This window comes from Caloenas nicobarica, chromosome 19, assembly GCF_036013445.1.
Source record: "Caloenas nicobarica isolate bCalNic1 chromosome 19, bCalNic1.hap1, whole genome shotgun sequence".
In the NCBI taxonomy this organism is placed as follows: domain Eukaryota; kingdom Metazoa; phylum Chordata; class Aves; order Columbiformes; family Columbidae; genus Caloenas; species Caloenas nicobarica.
This window is the reverse complement of record NC_088263.1, coordinates 2976543-2991304: the sequence shown is the minus strand read 5'-3', so window position 1 is coordinate 2991304 and position 14762 is coordinate 2976543. Positions and strand designations below refer to the sequence as shown.

Below are 14762 nucleotides of genomic sequence, written 5' to 3'. Positions count from 1 at the left end.
GGTTGGCTGCTTTGGTCTTCAGCAGCTGGAGTGGGGTAGGAAACTCTTAGAAATCTCCTGTGTCCCTCAACTGTAGAGTTACATTGCGTATCCATGAACTACTGCACCTTTCTACAACTCTAAAAAAGACAAAACATCCTTGCCCACTGCCGCATAAGCACATGGTTGGTGATCCTCTCCCCCTATATGGAGTATATAAGCTAAAGCTTATAAAATACAAGCGCTAAGGTGGATACGGTGCTTCTTTTGCCACCAGCAGGTCACTGTGACTTACAGCGATGGAGCAGCACAGCGATGGGCTGTGCATGGTTTTATGTGCTCAGCGGGAATGAACTAAATGCGCAAACAAAATCTAATGCTGCCTCATAAACACAACTGAGTATGCTGCAACAAGAAACCAAAATTGTGTAATAATACAAATCCGAACTGCTGCACTTGCAATCCTTCCTGCGCAATACTGAGATTTTTCTCCATAGGGAATTTTCTCCATAAGGATTTTCTCCATAAGATTTTCTCCATAGGGAATGCTCCAATATGTAGTAAATCTGCACACAGAGTTACATTGGTGCCATTTCCATCTCTTGCCAGGACCTGCCTTTCTGCCTGTGCCTCAGATTTCTCTTGCACCTGGTGAGAGGCAGGCGGATGATAATATCTTCGCTGTGTATTCACAATAGCCTCTGCAAGTTGTTTTCCAGGGAGCTGACTGGAGAAAGTTAACGCTTTGATTCATCCCGAAACTCAGCAAGGTATAAAACATTAGTATGAGACAGCAAAAGCAGCAATACAACACCTGCGTTTCCCCGTGCCTCGGCTTCAAATCAGCCAAAACCTGTTAATTGCTTCGCCTCTGCTCTCGAGAACAGCAAATGCTACGAATGCCCCTGCAGCAGCAAGATGAGCAATGCCCACTGTCCCCTCCATGATAAAACGAAACTAAAGAACATGAAATAGTTCACTGGAATAAGCCTGAAATGAAACAAACCTGAACAAGAATAAACCTCCAGGTCCCTCTGCAATGCAAAGTGATAAACGGAGACGGCGCATGAACAGGCTCTGGAGGAAATCTCGGGGTGTCCGGAAGGGTCAGTAACGTGCGCTTTAGATCCAGCGGCTGTGGTTTAAGTTTGAAGAAACAGAAATCTCGTACATACCTTGGTCAGCTCTTGGGCATTCGCCAGATTGTCAACAGCGATGGCCAAAAAGACATTCAGAAGTGTATCTTTTGGGGAGCAACTAAGGAAAAAAATATCTTCATACAGCAGATAGAGTAAAAACTGCTCCCCTTCTGCTGCCGCTGCCCCTCTTTCCCCATGTACGATCACCAATATATTATGGATTGACCCCTTGCATCACTGCTTTGTCTTCATTTTTAATCCATTTCTGCAGGTGCTGGACACCCATTTGCCTCCTGCCCACAAAAATCCCTGGTGAGGACACACACGCGCTGAGCAGACGGGATTTACAGCACTGTGGGTGCAACCGGGACAGGACCACGTGGGGGTCCCAGAATGTCGACAGCCCCTGGTTTTTCGTTGCAGAAAATCTGAAAATCCACACTTGCACTCCTGCCCATACACACACACAGAAGGTTTAATCTTCATATTTCCTTCTTGTTTAAAAGGACAACTGGTAGATTTCCTGGAAAACAGACAATTTAAAGCCAATATTTGCGTAATATAAAGATATAGCTATATAAAGACATTGGGAACCATGAAAAAGGTAAGCTTAGGTGACAGCTGCATTACATACCGGCGGGAGGAAACTATCATGACTTATCACACTCAAGTCGATATGACAATTAGACCGCCATGGGCTTCCTCTATCCTGAATGCTGCAGCATCCCGCAGAGCACAGCTACAGCAGAGCCTGTTAGCAGGACACCCAGCCCCAGCTAACGAGCTCTGCTCGTTAAAACAGGCCGTTAGTCCAGGCCAAATTGCACATAGCCCAGCTAAACAACTGCCAGTGCCCACGCGAGCCTGAGCCTCTCTGCAAAACACTGCCTTCTATCACTAAGACATAACATTTCCCTATAATTATTTATTCATCTTTTATTTTCGTTTTTCCACTTAAGGATTTCAGCTGTTACTTGTCCCTTCATATATTTTATTGTTCTTATTCCAGCTATGCGTCTGCAGAACAGCCCCAAACCAATTGTAAATCAGATACCTTTGCATATCAAAAGCAAAGCAAACCCAAGGCTAAACTACTCTGCAAGAAGAAAACGCCTTTTGCTCTTGCACATTACCTGGTGGCAGGAGACTTACTCCATAACAGTGTAAAACTACGACTGCTCATCTAAAAATGAATGTACATGAGAACGAAGTTGATCTCGTGAGTCATATCATGTTTGTATCGCACTGACCTCACCAAAGCCACAGCCCAGCCTGGGGCCAGGTGCAGATCCCCATACGCTGAGTGCAGCAGCTTTAGGCAACTAATCCAGTTATTTTCTAGTGGGTTAACCTGTCCTCGTTTTGGGCTGTGAGTTGGAAGCAATGCCCAAAGCAATGCCGCGGCAAAGGCAGGACCGACAGACAAGGGCAGGACCGACAGACAAGGGCAGGACCGACAGACAAGGGCAGCGTGCTGGGGGAGCCAGGCGATCGCTCCGGCAGGGCAGGAGAGGCGAGATGTGAGCTCCTGGGGCGCCGGCAAACCCGCACCAGCATTTTGGGAAACCTCAGTGCCCCTCTGATTGCTTTCCATTTCCCAAAAGGATGCCTGAAGGAGGCACCTGGGGTTTCTCTATAAAAAGAGGCTGATTCATCCGCCGCCATCATCTCTGCTGAACAGGAGCCTGCCCAGAAACCCTCCTGCTCCAGCAGCCTCCGGGCACTGCTGGCTGGGGAGCCGTTGCCCCACATTGGCTCAGCTTCGGGAGACTTCCCAGGGACCAAAACCGACCCAAAACAACCAGCTCAAGGGCTCTTTGCTTTCTCTCTCAAGAGCTTTCACCAAGCGTAATTCAGCCAAGATGTTCATGTCTCTAATCCCCACTGAGATGAGTGTCTCCAGAGCCCAGATGTCTATCAAAACTGGAGCCTCTGCTTGGGACAGGGGAAGCGGGAGCTGGATTTTAATTTCTTAGGATGCATCTGCATCCAGATTACCCAGCCTTGCAGGGGAGGGGACGCAGAACCCCGGGGTTTCTCCAGGCAAAGACCAGGTCATCCATCAGGTTTTCTGCGTGATGTAACATGGAATGGAGGTTTATATCACGGGAAGGCGATTCCTCTGGGACAAACAGAGGTTTGAACTATGAAGCCCATCAACTACTCCCTCCTCTGTTCCAGCAGGACAGAGAGGAGCTCAGGGCTGGAGAACCTAACCCCACTGAACCAAGCAGATAAAGAACAAGACAAAGGGAAAGAGGATGCTGAAACAATCACTTCCCTCCCATGCTGAAGTCAGAGCTCCATCAACTTTTCATCTGCAAAGATACTCATTTCCCCATTTCCTTTTAACCATGGGTTGTGCTATCACTTGTGGGCAGGGGGTGCAGGCAGGGAAGATGGGGTGCAGGCAGGGAAATGGGGTGCAGGCAGGGAGGCTCAGGCACCGCTGCCCGTGGCACCGCCGGGGCGCCGGCTGTTCGGGTTTTTTTCCTCTGGGGTGCGTCCAACACGTTGGAAATGCTTCCAAGCCTCCTGCTCTGGGAATAAACGTCTCGGCAATAAAACTGTCTTCCTACCCCTGCCTCCTACACACACATGCTGAAAATGTCTTGTGTAACATAATCAACCACTGGAAATATAATTAATCTCTCTTTTTTTTTTTTTTTTTAACAGATCAGGCTGTTTTGATCCATCTCCAAGCAGACACTGTCTGGTAGACAAGAGTGTTTCTGCCCCCAAAAAGGTCCCTCAGCCCTTTCTGCAGAGCTCAGGGACTCCCAAATATCACCCAAACTCCAGCCTCTGGTCCAGGCCCCCCCTGCCCCACCCACGGATGCCTCAGTTTATCAATTAACCGGATAACAATGAATACAGGCATGGTGTAATTTCCTAGAAAATGGGCCAAATCCTGCTGTTACTCTAATCATACTACTTTAATTAAACCAGTTCAGATGCAGGGGTCTGGCTCCACGCAGACTTTCTGGAGCTGGGAACGTAACGCAAGAGGCTTCCAGTTTCCAACAACAACATCATTTATGGATGACACCAAGCTGTGTGGTGCGGGAGGGATGCCATCCAGAGGGCCCTTGACATGCTTGGAAGGTGGGCCCATGCAAGCGTCATGAAGTTCAACACGGCCAAGTGCAAGGTCCTGCACGTGGGTCAAGGCAACCCCTTCCAACCTAAACCATTCTATGATTCTACAAAAGTTTCTGGATCTTTTCCTGTGATAGCCCCTTGCAAAAGTAAATGGATTCAAAGAAGCAACTGAGCTGTAGTGAGAGGCAGGGGAAGTCGGCACCCACCCGCCTTTCTTCTTAATGAAAAGGAACAACCACAATACTCCGAGCAGCTCTGGAGGCAAAAAAAAAAAAGGAGCCCCCCCCGTCATGTTTAAAAGGAGCAGATTTTGCAAGCTGACCAAAAATTGTCTATGCCAATTCCCTAACAAGATTTGATCCAGTGTTCCTAAACTCTTAAAAATGGGCTCACCAAATGCCAATCTTCAGAAACTGAAAACCCCTCCCAGCAGAGGAACCAAAGTGCAAAAGCTGATCAGCATCCAGAAGGGGCTTGGACTGTTTTCAACTGTGGTGATATAAGAAAATGAAAACAAGAAGTTCCACTTAGGAAATTCAGTCACAGTGAACATCTGTGTGGGGAGAGCTGGTGGCAAATCCACACTTGAGATATAGTAAAACAAAATAAATTGCATAAAACAAGTACATGTTTAAAGCTTTTTGGAGGGAGTTCTGTAAGGCAGAGCAGGGAGATCTTTGTGAATTCCCAAGTTAGAGCAGAAAAGACAGTTCACATTGATCTATAATTAATGGGATCAACAACTTGGACTGCTCTCTATAGGGTGGCCTCTTGGCATTTGCTGGGCTCTGGGGCTCTCCTTGGGAAGGTGACCCCGAGGCTCAGCCACATCCCGCACCCCGTACACTGACCTGTCCCTAGCATTGCTGGGGCACTGCAACATCAGTGACGTTAACGACTATTTAACTGCCCGCAAAAATGCCGAACGGCTCTTTTCTGGCAAACTAAACTTTGTTTTCAGACATTCCTGGTTATGTTTTGACAGTTTATGATAAGTTAAGTCCCTGGTAAGTCACACAGTTCAGCTGTCCCTCAGAGATAAATGACTGCCCGCTGCTTGCTCTCGGCATCAAAACTGGAGCTGCTGACAAGCAGGGGTAGCACTGACCTTACTGCGATAGTGTCTGAAATACCAGCGCAAGCGTTAGGGGGTTTATTGCTGCAATTCCCACGGTAAAGAGACAAGGGAAAGATTTAACCCCACATCCTCCACCACGCACTCCGGCCTCAGTTCTCTCCCTTAAAGCAAACAGGTCCACGTGTGATGCAGAAAGGCTCTTACAAGCTCCCTGTGAAAACAGCTCATGCTCTCAGACTGAATTTCTACAGAAACAATCTGGGCCAAGCTTCTAATTCACCAACACGGATGTAAATCTCCATATAAATTAACAGATTTACTTCAGGTTTATAACTCTGATCGCTAGAAGTTGGTGGAAGAAGTCTTCCAGGACAGCAGAATGGAAAGCAAGACAGCTGCCCTCTGCCAGGATGACATTTGGGGAGAATATGGACGCGGTTTCGGCTCACCACTCTGCCAGGGCAAGTGGGGGCAAATCCCAAACTCATGGCAGCGGCAGTAGGTGAATCTGGTCCTTACTCCCTCCTCTCAACATCCCCTGTTCTTTCTGTTGTAATGAAAACTAAAGGGCAAGGGACAAGGCCCCTCTTTGAATTAAAGGTGCAAGAAGGAAATTTATATCCCGTTCCTCAAATATGCTGGATCTTGGCTGCTCTAAGGTTGAAAGTCTCCCAGCCCTGCAGTCAAGCCTGATTATAGCTTAATCTCATTTCCAAATGCCAAGCCCTGAGGATTTTGAGGTCTCCCTCCCTCCCAGCTCTCCATCGACCCAGTTTTCCAAGGCCTCCTGTTTTCTGGAAGGGAGCGCGTTGCCTCCCATGAGGCGATGTCTGAGCACAGCTGCGGAGCCAGCCCTGCTGTCACAGCTGCTCTGGCTCTGACGGTGCCCGTTCATGGGATAAATCCCACAGAAACACACTGGTGTGTCAAGGACAGATCAAACGCTGCGTGCCCCGCTGGTCCCCGTCCCGGTTCCTTGTGCTAATGGGGAGATTTCATGCAAAGAGCCAGAGCCCTACCAGGCAGTCCATGGGTGCTGATCAGAGAATCACAGAATCATTTTGGTTGGAAGAGACCCTCAAGATCATCGAGTCCAACCATAACCCAGCCCTGGCACTGCCCCATGTCCCTGAGAACCTCATCTCCGTCTGTCCAACCCCTCCAGGGATGGTGACTCCAGCACTGCCCTGGGCAGCCTGTTCCAATGCCCCACAGCCCTTTGGGGAAGAAATTGTTCCCCAGATCCAACCTCAACCTCCCCTGGCGCAACTTGAGGCCGTTCCCTCTGGTCCTGGCGCTTGTTCCTGGGGAGCAGAGCCCGACCCCCCCTGGCTCCCAGCTCCTTTCAGGCAGGTCAGAGATCAGAAGGTCTCCCCTCAGCTCCTGTTCTCCAGCTGAACCCCCAGCTCCCTCAGCCGCTCCCATCACACTTGTGCTCCAGCCCCTCACCAGCTCCGTTCCCTTCTCTCAACTCAGTCCGACACCTTAAGGTCTTTCTTGGCATGAGCGGCCCAAAACTGACCCCAGGATTCGAGGTGCAGCCTCACCAGTGACCAGGACAAGGGGACAGTCACTGCCCTGGTCCTGCTGGACACACCAGTGCTGATACAATATTTCTGATGTCCCATCTCTTCTCTTCTTGACCCTGAGCTGAAGGGGTTGACGTCTACAACAACTCTAGACCTTTGGCACAAGTATTGCCCCCCAAGTACCCTTCCCTTTGTCCAGGCACCCAGCCAATGCTGCCAGCCCAAACACAACTCCTAGGAAAATACAAATGCTGGGACTCTAACTAGCAAGAAGGTTTGTGCTGCTGGGGAGCCCTCCGGAGAGCTCTCAAGCCGAGCCGCAATGCTCAGCGTTATTATCCCTATTTTACAGAACAAACAAACCAGTCAGGCTGCCTCACATGTGCAACAGTTCTTAAGTTTCCATTTTTAAGGATGCTGTGTTTGACTCCACACAGATTGTCGCGGCAGCCAGGAAAAATCTCCCACCAACGGTTTTGTACCCAGTTAATGTGAGCGGCGCTAAGCAACATCAGCCCATCAGCAGTTCCATCGGGAAGCAGGGACAGAGCCATCACAACCTCTATGCTTTGCTGGCTCTCCCCATCACACCCAGCCACCAGAAGAAAGAAACTCTTTGCTCATTTCTGTACAAAATACAGCTTCTCCTTCCAAATCCCAGCTCCACGTGACTGCTACGTCCTTGCTTCCTCAGACCTCTCTGGGGACATAACACATGTCAGAGTGCTGCTGGGACATTCCAGGGGAGAACAAGCTCCCAGTTTCCTATTGTCCTCAAGAGATTTTCATGACAAAGCAGAACAAAACATCTCCAGAGACTTCATGTGTCACGTCTTGGAACATGATCAAATACTCCCAGAGCCCAAAGCCCGATATCTGGACTTATATTTTAAGCGTTAGGTGGAGACAAGACAATTTCAACCATTTGGGATAGCATCTTGTGTAGTCCAAGCCACCAAGAGACTAGAGCCTGATCTATGCGCTAAACCAATTTCAACTCTTTTTTTTTTTCCCACTGACCTAGCGTAAACTATATATGAAAATGTTCAAAGCACAGGGGTCCTGTTCTGACTTCAATAATTTTTCCCAAAACATAAATTAACTCACAATAGGACATTATTAAGGTAAAACACAAAAATTAAAATTAATGAAGACTGTGCCCACGTTGCCATCAGAAAAGTGACACCATCATGGACAACTTAGCTAGTCCTCTTACTCAGGGTGCTCTAAGGAGCTGTAGCAATGATTTGGTTTTAAAAAGTATAAATGCGGGTGCGAGAATTTAAACAAAACTAGACATTTCTAGCATCCCAGGCAGGGCACGTGACACACTGTGTCACCAACACAAGGCAACGTGTAAGGATACAGTTACCAAACAACGTCAGGACGATGAAGTAAATGGAGGAGAACATCCCTGAGCGGACACCACCCTGTGACTCTATCCCGTGGTACATCACGGCGTTCCAGTCTTCTCCCGTCAGGATCTGCACAGCGAAATTCGAGAGAGAAGAAAAAAGGGTGACTCAAAGGAAAGACAGAGCAGGGAAGGTCTGGGGGTGCTAAGCAGTTGCGTTTGGGGAGACTGAATGGAGATCTCATCGTGGTCCACAGCTTCCTCACAAGGGGAGGAGGAGGAGCAGGTGCTGGTCCCTTCTCTCTGGTGACCGATGACAGAACCCAAGGGAATGGCAGCAAGATGTGCCAGGGAAGGTTCAGGTTGGACATGAGGAAAAGGTTCTTCACCCAGAGGGTGCCGGAGCTCTGGAACAGGCTCCCCAGGGAGGTGTCATGGCTAATCAGCAAGCACAGGAATAATAGAAAAATCAATCATAAGAAGTGAAAAGATCTAAGACTCAGTAAGTGAGATGCTAATTGTGCACCCATCTGAATGGCCTGCCATTCCTGTTCTTTACCAGTGATCATAACACAGCAACAGTCAGCACTTCATCTGCCCACCACGGCAGAGTCACACAACAGTTCCTTTTAGCACACTAAAGCCTGCCCAATGAGATATGGAGTTCAAATTCCTAAACAGTACGTTATCTTTGTGTTTAGTAGCAGCAAACAACAAAAAAAGGCCAAAGCATGCTGTGTGCTGTAGTAATCAAATCCCATGTGCATACAATATGCCCAAAACAATCACAAATTCCAGACTAGTTGTCATCTGCTGACAGAGAGAAAATTTCTTGCTGCAGGGTTGCTGCTGATGACAGCAATAGGCTAAGAGCAAGTTTAGACACAAGGACATACAGTGCATACACAAACTTGTTTCCGAAATGCAGAATCTGCTCTCAACTAATTCAGAGACCAGAATTCAGAGCTCAGGCTCTGAATTGGAGTTACGCTAGATTTACGCCAGAGAATTTGAACCAGGGCACTGGACTTTCAGCTCTGTCATTCAGTTATGCAAAACACTGTTCGCAAACTTGCATTCACGTAATTTCCATGAATTCACAACTGTTCCTGCTTTCTGAGAATAACCACAAAGTAATTTCTGTTCACTCAAACATTTGTGGAAAGGGAACCATTGGGAATGCTCCTATGCCCTGCAGAAGACTGGGAGCTGAACGTATCACAAATCACGGGCTGCTCATAAACAAGTCCAGCAGGTTGGGGTTTGGGTTCCAAAATCCAACTGCATTATTTTGGAAGTGGAACAAAAACTTGAAAGAAAAAAAAAAAAAAAAAAGTCTTACAGAACTTTTGCAGAGAGATAAATGGTCTAAACTAACCAGCCTGCCTTGGCAGAGCTGAGGATGCTCTGATGCCCTGGCAAGGGGACAGACACTTGGGCCTGTGTCCTTCCCACTGTTCATGCTGTCACCCATCGGCTGGAGGAATTACTTAAGCAACTGGGTAGCAGCCCTCAAGGAGCAGAGCGCACGAGTAAGTCTTTCTGCTCTATAAAGTCTCCGTTAATGGATGTAGAAGAACTTCTTGCTACAAGAGAGAAAGGACAGCATTGCAGAGGGAGGGGTGCAGGCACTGAGGACTTTGGATTAAGATAAAGCCCAAACATTTTGGTTTTCCCCCAGGCCCAAAGCTGATTTGGGTCACACCAGAACTTTTTGTCCAGTGCGACTCAGCATTTAATACTTAGGCTTGGCTGAGGAGCCACCAGGTGATGGAATAAAAACAGCTTTCAAGAGCTGTTGTGAAATCTTAATGGCCTAAAGAGATATATATGAATATATATAGTTTGCGTTTGTATTTTGTATATACGCAGCTTGGCAATGAGCTCACAGAGACCTTCTTGGGAGACGGGAGCTGGAGAAAAACGCGTGATGCTGTTCAAAGAGAATTTGGGGACAGCGGGGCTCAGTTGCACCCAGTGTTGAGTTCATCCAGCTCCCGGGTGACAAAGTGTGTCCTGGGAGTCGCGTGACAGAGGATCGTGATCCAGCCAGGTCTGCTGAACTAAAATGGGCTAGGCAGGCTGCGGAAGGCTTTGTTTAAGATCAGGGACAAACAGGGTGTATCTGGCTTTATTATGTTTGTTCAACACATCGAATGCATTCACTGAATGATGCTGCTCTGCTCATTAGAGCAGCAACCAAACGACCCTGCTGGCTCGCCTGAGTTAGTGGGAGACGAGGTTAGAAAAGGATCCTAAGCCCACATTGAAATAATGTTGACACGATATTTGAAATTCAGGTGAGGAGTGGGGTGGGCTGGGAGCAGAGGTTAGCAAAAATCCCTCTGCAAGCACGCATTGAGTTAATTCAGTGCTGAGGGGTTTTGCTGGTTTTAATTCGTAGCTCTGATGTTTTACACATACGTCACAAAACCAACAGTGTTTTCCTTCGTCCCACAGCCACTACATTACGGGAATATTTATCTCAGGAATAGAAAAGAAATATTTCAGCTAAGTACTCTCAAGAGATGGCTATAGTCCCAAAGCAAAATAACATCAAAATTTCCAGATGCTCATATCCGGAGCCTGCCTGGGGTTCAGATCCGGCTCTGTGGCAATACCTTTAGGTTTCTGTAAGCCCTTGCTTTGATGACTACTAAAATACTATGCAAATAATAATCTACCATGATTTGCAATATCCTGCGAGGTAAGTACTACTGAACCTGCTTCACATCTGGAGAGAAGCAATACCCAGAGGAAGCTGCTTATGCAGAGGTCACAGGACACATTTTCTTTTAGACTCCTGTTCTGTTTTAATCCCAAAATTGCCATCAGCTCAATGTTTCTAATCCTTTTTGGAAGGGGACATTGAAATACATAATCTAAGCCTTGCTGAGATCTAGCTGGATCTGGGGTCAAGTCTCAGCTCAAGTCCACATCAACGATTTGTGTAGGACAATATATATATAGTAGAACTTCATAAATACATAAAAATAAATGCCAGGTGGTTTTCCACAGACCTGAGTGTTACCTGCACATGGCACAGGATGCAGCATCCCCAGCTCTCTCCTGAAACACCTGAAACAACTGTTTTAAAAAAGGCACACAGGGAGCAGCTGCAAAATTGGGCTCTTAAATCCGAGCACCGCGTCTGCCAGAATTACAACTCCTTCCTGCCATCACGCGAACTTGCCCAAGGCTGATGCCTCTTCCCGTGCTCCCCCACTGATTGTAATTCTTATCCAGCATTATCTTATCTTGAGCTATTACTGTGGAAAATGCTACATGATTTCCCTACTGCCTTGGGCCTCTCTCGTCATTAAATTATGGCAACCAGAGGAGAAAGTGGAACAGGTCAACCACACAGGGGCTGTTGCGATTTCAGACACGACGATTTCTGCAGCACGTGCCGGTGCTGTCACCGCAGCGTCCAGCCCCGAGGCTCCAGCAGACGGCAGCCTGGGCACGCACAGCCTTTAAGCTGGGCCCAGAAATGTCTATCAATATTTTTTCCTAGCAAAAATATTTTATATGTATATTATATTTCTTTGTATGTATTTCTATATTTCCTGCTTTCCTTAACTCTACTGCGCTGATTTTTAACGATGCATTGATTGGTCAAGTGTGGCAAAATTATCAAGAAGGAAGGACTCCCTCTTTCCTAAATTCCACAGATTTTTGGGGATCTCTTTGCTCCCCATAAGCAGGGAGGGATGCCCAGGAAAGTATTTTCTAATGCTCACTCAGGACAAGGGATGGCTTTACCTGGAATACTGTGAGGATGGCAGCAGGGAAGGTATCGAAATTCGTGGTTGGTGTTTCATCTTGGAAGTTGAATCTAGAGAAAATAGAGAAATGAAAACAAGAGCAATAAGGTACAAACAACTCTCCTGCAGTCTGGTAATACCCTGTAACCTGAGTCAGAGAGCAACATTTGTTCCACCTGGCAATAACAAACACCCCAGGCAAGCGCAGTGGGAAACACAGCATCTCTGAGAAGATGCTTAACAGAACTATTAGCAAAAACTCAATTTTATTCCTGGAGAAAATTCTGATGCTTTGAAATTCATTTTCATCCACAATTAAAAAGAACAATCAAAATCTCAAATGCTTTTTGTGGAACAAACCATTCCAATAAGTTTTTGTTCTCAAGTGTAAAAGTCAATTGAAGTTGCCTTCTTAGTAGTCATTTAATTTTATTTTTTTAAGATAAAATAGCAGGGCCTGTTACAATAGGACAAGGGGTAACGTTTTCAAACTGAAAAAGGGGAAATTCAGACTAGATAAAAGGAAGAAATTGTTGCCCCTGAGGGTGGCGAGAGCCTGGCCCAGGTCGGCCAGAGAGGTGGTGGATGAACCATCCCTGGAGACATCCCAGGCCAGGCTGGACGGGGCTCTGAGCAACCTGAGCTGGTGCAGATGTCCCTGCTCATGGCAGGGGGGCACTGGGGGAGCTGGGAAGGGCCCTTCAACACAAACCATCCTGTGATTCTATGAATTCAGCTCCAGGAAAAACACCAGAACAGGAACTATTCTCCTATAAACCAGAGATCACATCTCAGCAGCCCAGGGCTGACATATGCGCTCAGAAAGAGAATATTATGAGCCCTGCAGCCCTTGTCCCCATTGTCCCCCTTGTCGTGCTTGCTTTCACATAAGCCCTGCCAGGACAAGGATTGATCAGACTTACTGTCCTCCAAAGAGCTGCATCCCCAGCAAAGCAAACACCACGATGAACAGGAACAGCAGGAAGAGCAAACTGATGATGGACTTCATGGAGTTGAGCAAGGAGACCACCAGATTCCTCAGGGAATTCCAGTACCTGCGTTAGAGACCAGAGCAGCCAAGAGAGAACATGAGTGGGAGAAGAGCCTTAGGTAAAAACTAATATGATCTATTTTCTTATTAGAAAAAATGAAAAGAATGGCAGGGAATATCTGCATATTTGAACTCCCCTCTATAATAGGAAAATACAGCTCACTGAGGCGCAAAACCTGCTGTAGCATTGCAAGGGCAGAGATGGTCACCCCGGTGCACGTGTGCTCGTGCAGAGCAGTCATCTGCAGTGAAAGGTTCAGTTCAGTTCCTCACTAACCCCTTTCCTGGTATAGATTTCGACCTTTTATATCGTCTTATCCAGCATGGTAATCAGCAGGGGTGTCAAAACCATAGGTTTATCGATATCATCAAGGTGAGGCTGAATGTGGGGATGGTGAACTCTCCCTTCATCAGACACAAATCAGGAATAAACAGCTCATTTCCACCAGAACATCTTTGCAGCGTGTCCTTCCAACTTACTGAATGTCAGTATCCACACGTGGACTTAAACTCGCACATGTTTAAACATTTCTGCTGACGTTTAACACCCACATTCATGCCCAGCGATGCCTTCAGTGTGGGGCAATTCAGCCACAGGGCTTCAGCATCCAGGACCAAGCAAGTACCTTGGAGGATGAAAACAAATCCAGGACCTTAACTCCAACACGACACGAGGGGATGGCTCAGGCCAAACCCTGACACATCCAAGTTGCATCTGGCTGGATACTGAAGCCAGTTTGTTGGTTTGTCCCCTGGCAGGCACATGGAGTGACGGTGTGCCAGGGAGGATGCTCAGAAACAGCTCTCATTCCTGGCTTTATTGCCCTGCTGAGAGCAGGCAGGGAGCATTTATATTAGGAAAACAAATGAATCAGAAAATGCAGAAAGAGCTATTAAGCAGAGGAGCTCTTTGACAATCTCCTTTTGGACAGACAGGCATGCGGAACAACGGGGCTGGAGCAGGCAGTGGGAAAAGAGTGATTTAGAGCCATTTCACGTGTCCTCTGTTAGAAGTTTTGAGTCTGAGATCACGGGGGGAAACTTGTCTCTGTTTTTCTCCAGTGACCTCTCTCGTTTCACCACCTGGTGCTGGGAGCTGCCATCCCGAGGTCACTCTGGGCAGCAGCATCCTCTACCTGCATGTCCTCTGGTGCAGTTTTGGGGACAGACCCACACACTGAGCTCCCCGCTGGGTATCCAGCAGAAGGAAGCCCAGGGATTTGTCTGATCTCCTGATGGGGAGAGAAGCTCCGAGCTTGAGTCAGAAGAGCAGAAACGCCATCCTTTCTTTTCTCTTTGTCTTCATTTTCCTCCTCTTCCTTCCCCCAGGTGTAGCTGGGCGGACTGAACCACCCCATGTTTCTCTACTGAGAATGACACAGGCATGTCCACCTCAGGAGAAGCCGGATCTTGTGCTCCCATTGCAGCCTTTCCAAGAAAAGTTACGTCCATAACACAGTGACTGAGGTTTCAGGAGAAACTTTGGTCTCTCAGGAGAAAATCCTCAATTGAAAAAGTTGCAGCCAGACCTGCTCAGGGTCAGCCCCTAAGCAAGAGGGGCTGAGCTGCTCTCCTTGGAGAGCAGGAAGGGTTTGCTCCTCACACAGTCCTCCCCGGCTTGACGCAGCGGCTTCAGGCAAAATCTGCAACAAGCCAGGGGTTTGCACATCACAGTTAACACAACCGGACACAAAATACACGCGGAAGCTCTGTCTTGTCCTGGAATAGCTCAGCACCAAACCCGCCTGGCTACAGAGCACCAG

General features: G+C 47.6%; 1 protein-coding gene across 1 annotated transcript in view; it reads right to left on the bottom strand.

Annotated features, from left to right (window-relative positions):
- Positions 1-14762, bottom strand: part of CACNA1B (calcium voltage-gated channel subunit alpha1 B) — a 284101-nt gene that overhangs the window by 96119 nt on the left and 173220 nt on the right. The window contains exons 15-18 of the mRNA XM_065648624.1: positions 12872-13003; positions 11947-12019; positions 8194-8311; positions 1155-1222 (exon numbers count right to left, since the gene is read on the bottom strand). Of these exons, the coding sequence (XP_065504696.1) occupies positions 1155-1222; positions 8194-8311; positions 11947-12019; positions 12872-13003 (391 nt within the window). The remainder of the gene's footprint in view (positions 1-1154; positions 1223-8193; positions 8312-11946; positions 12020-12871; positions 13004-14762) is intronic.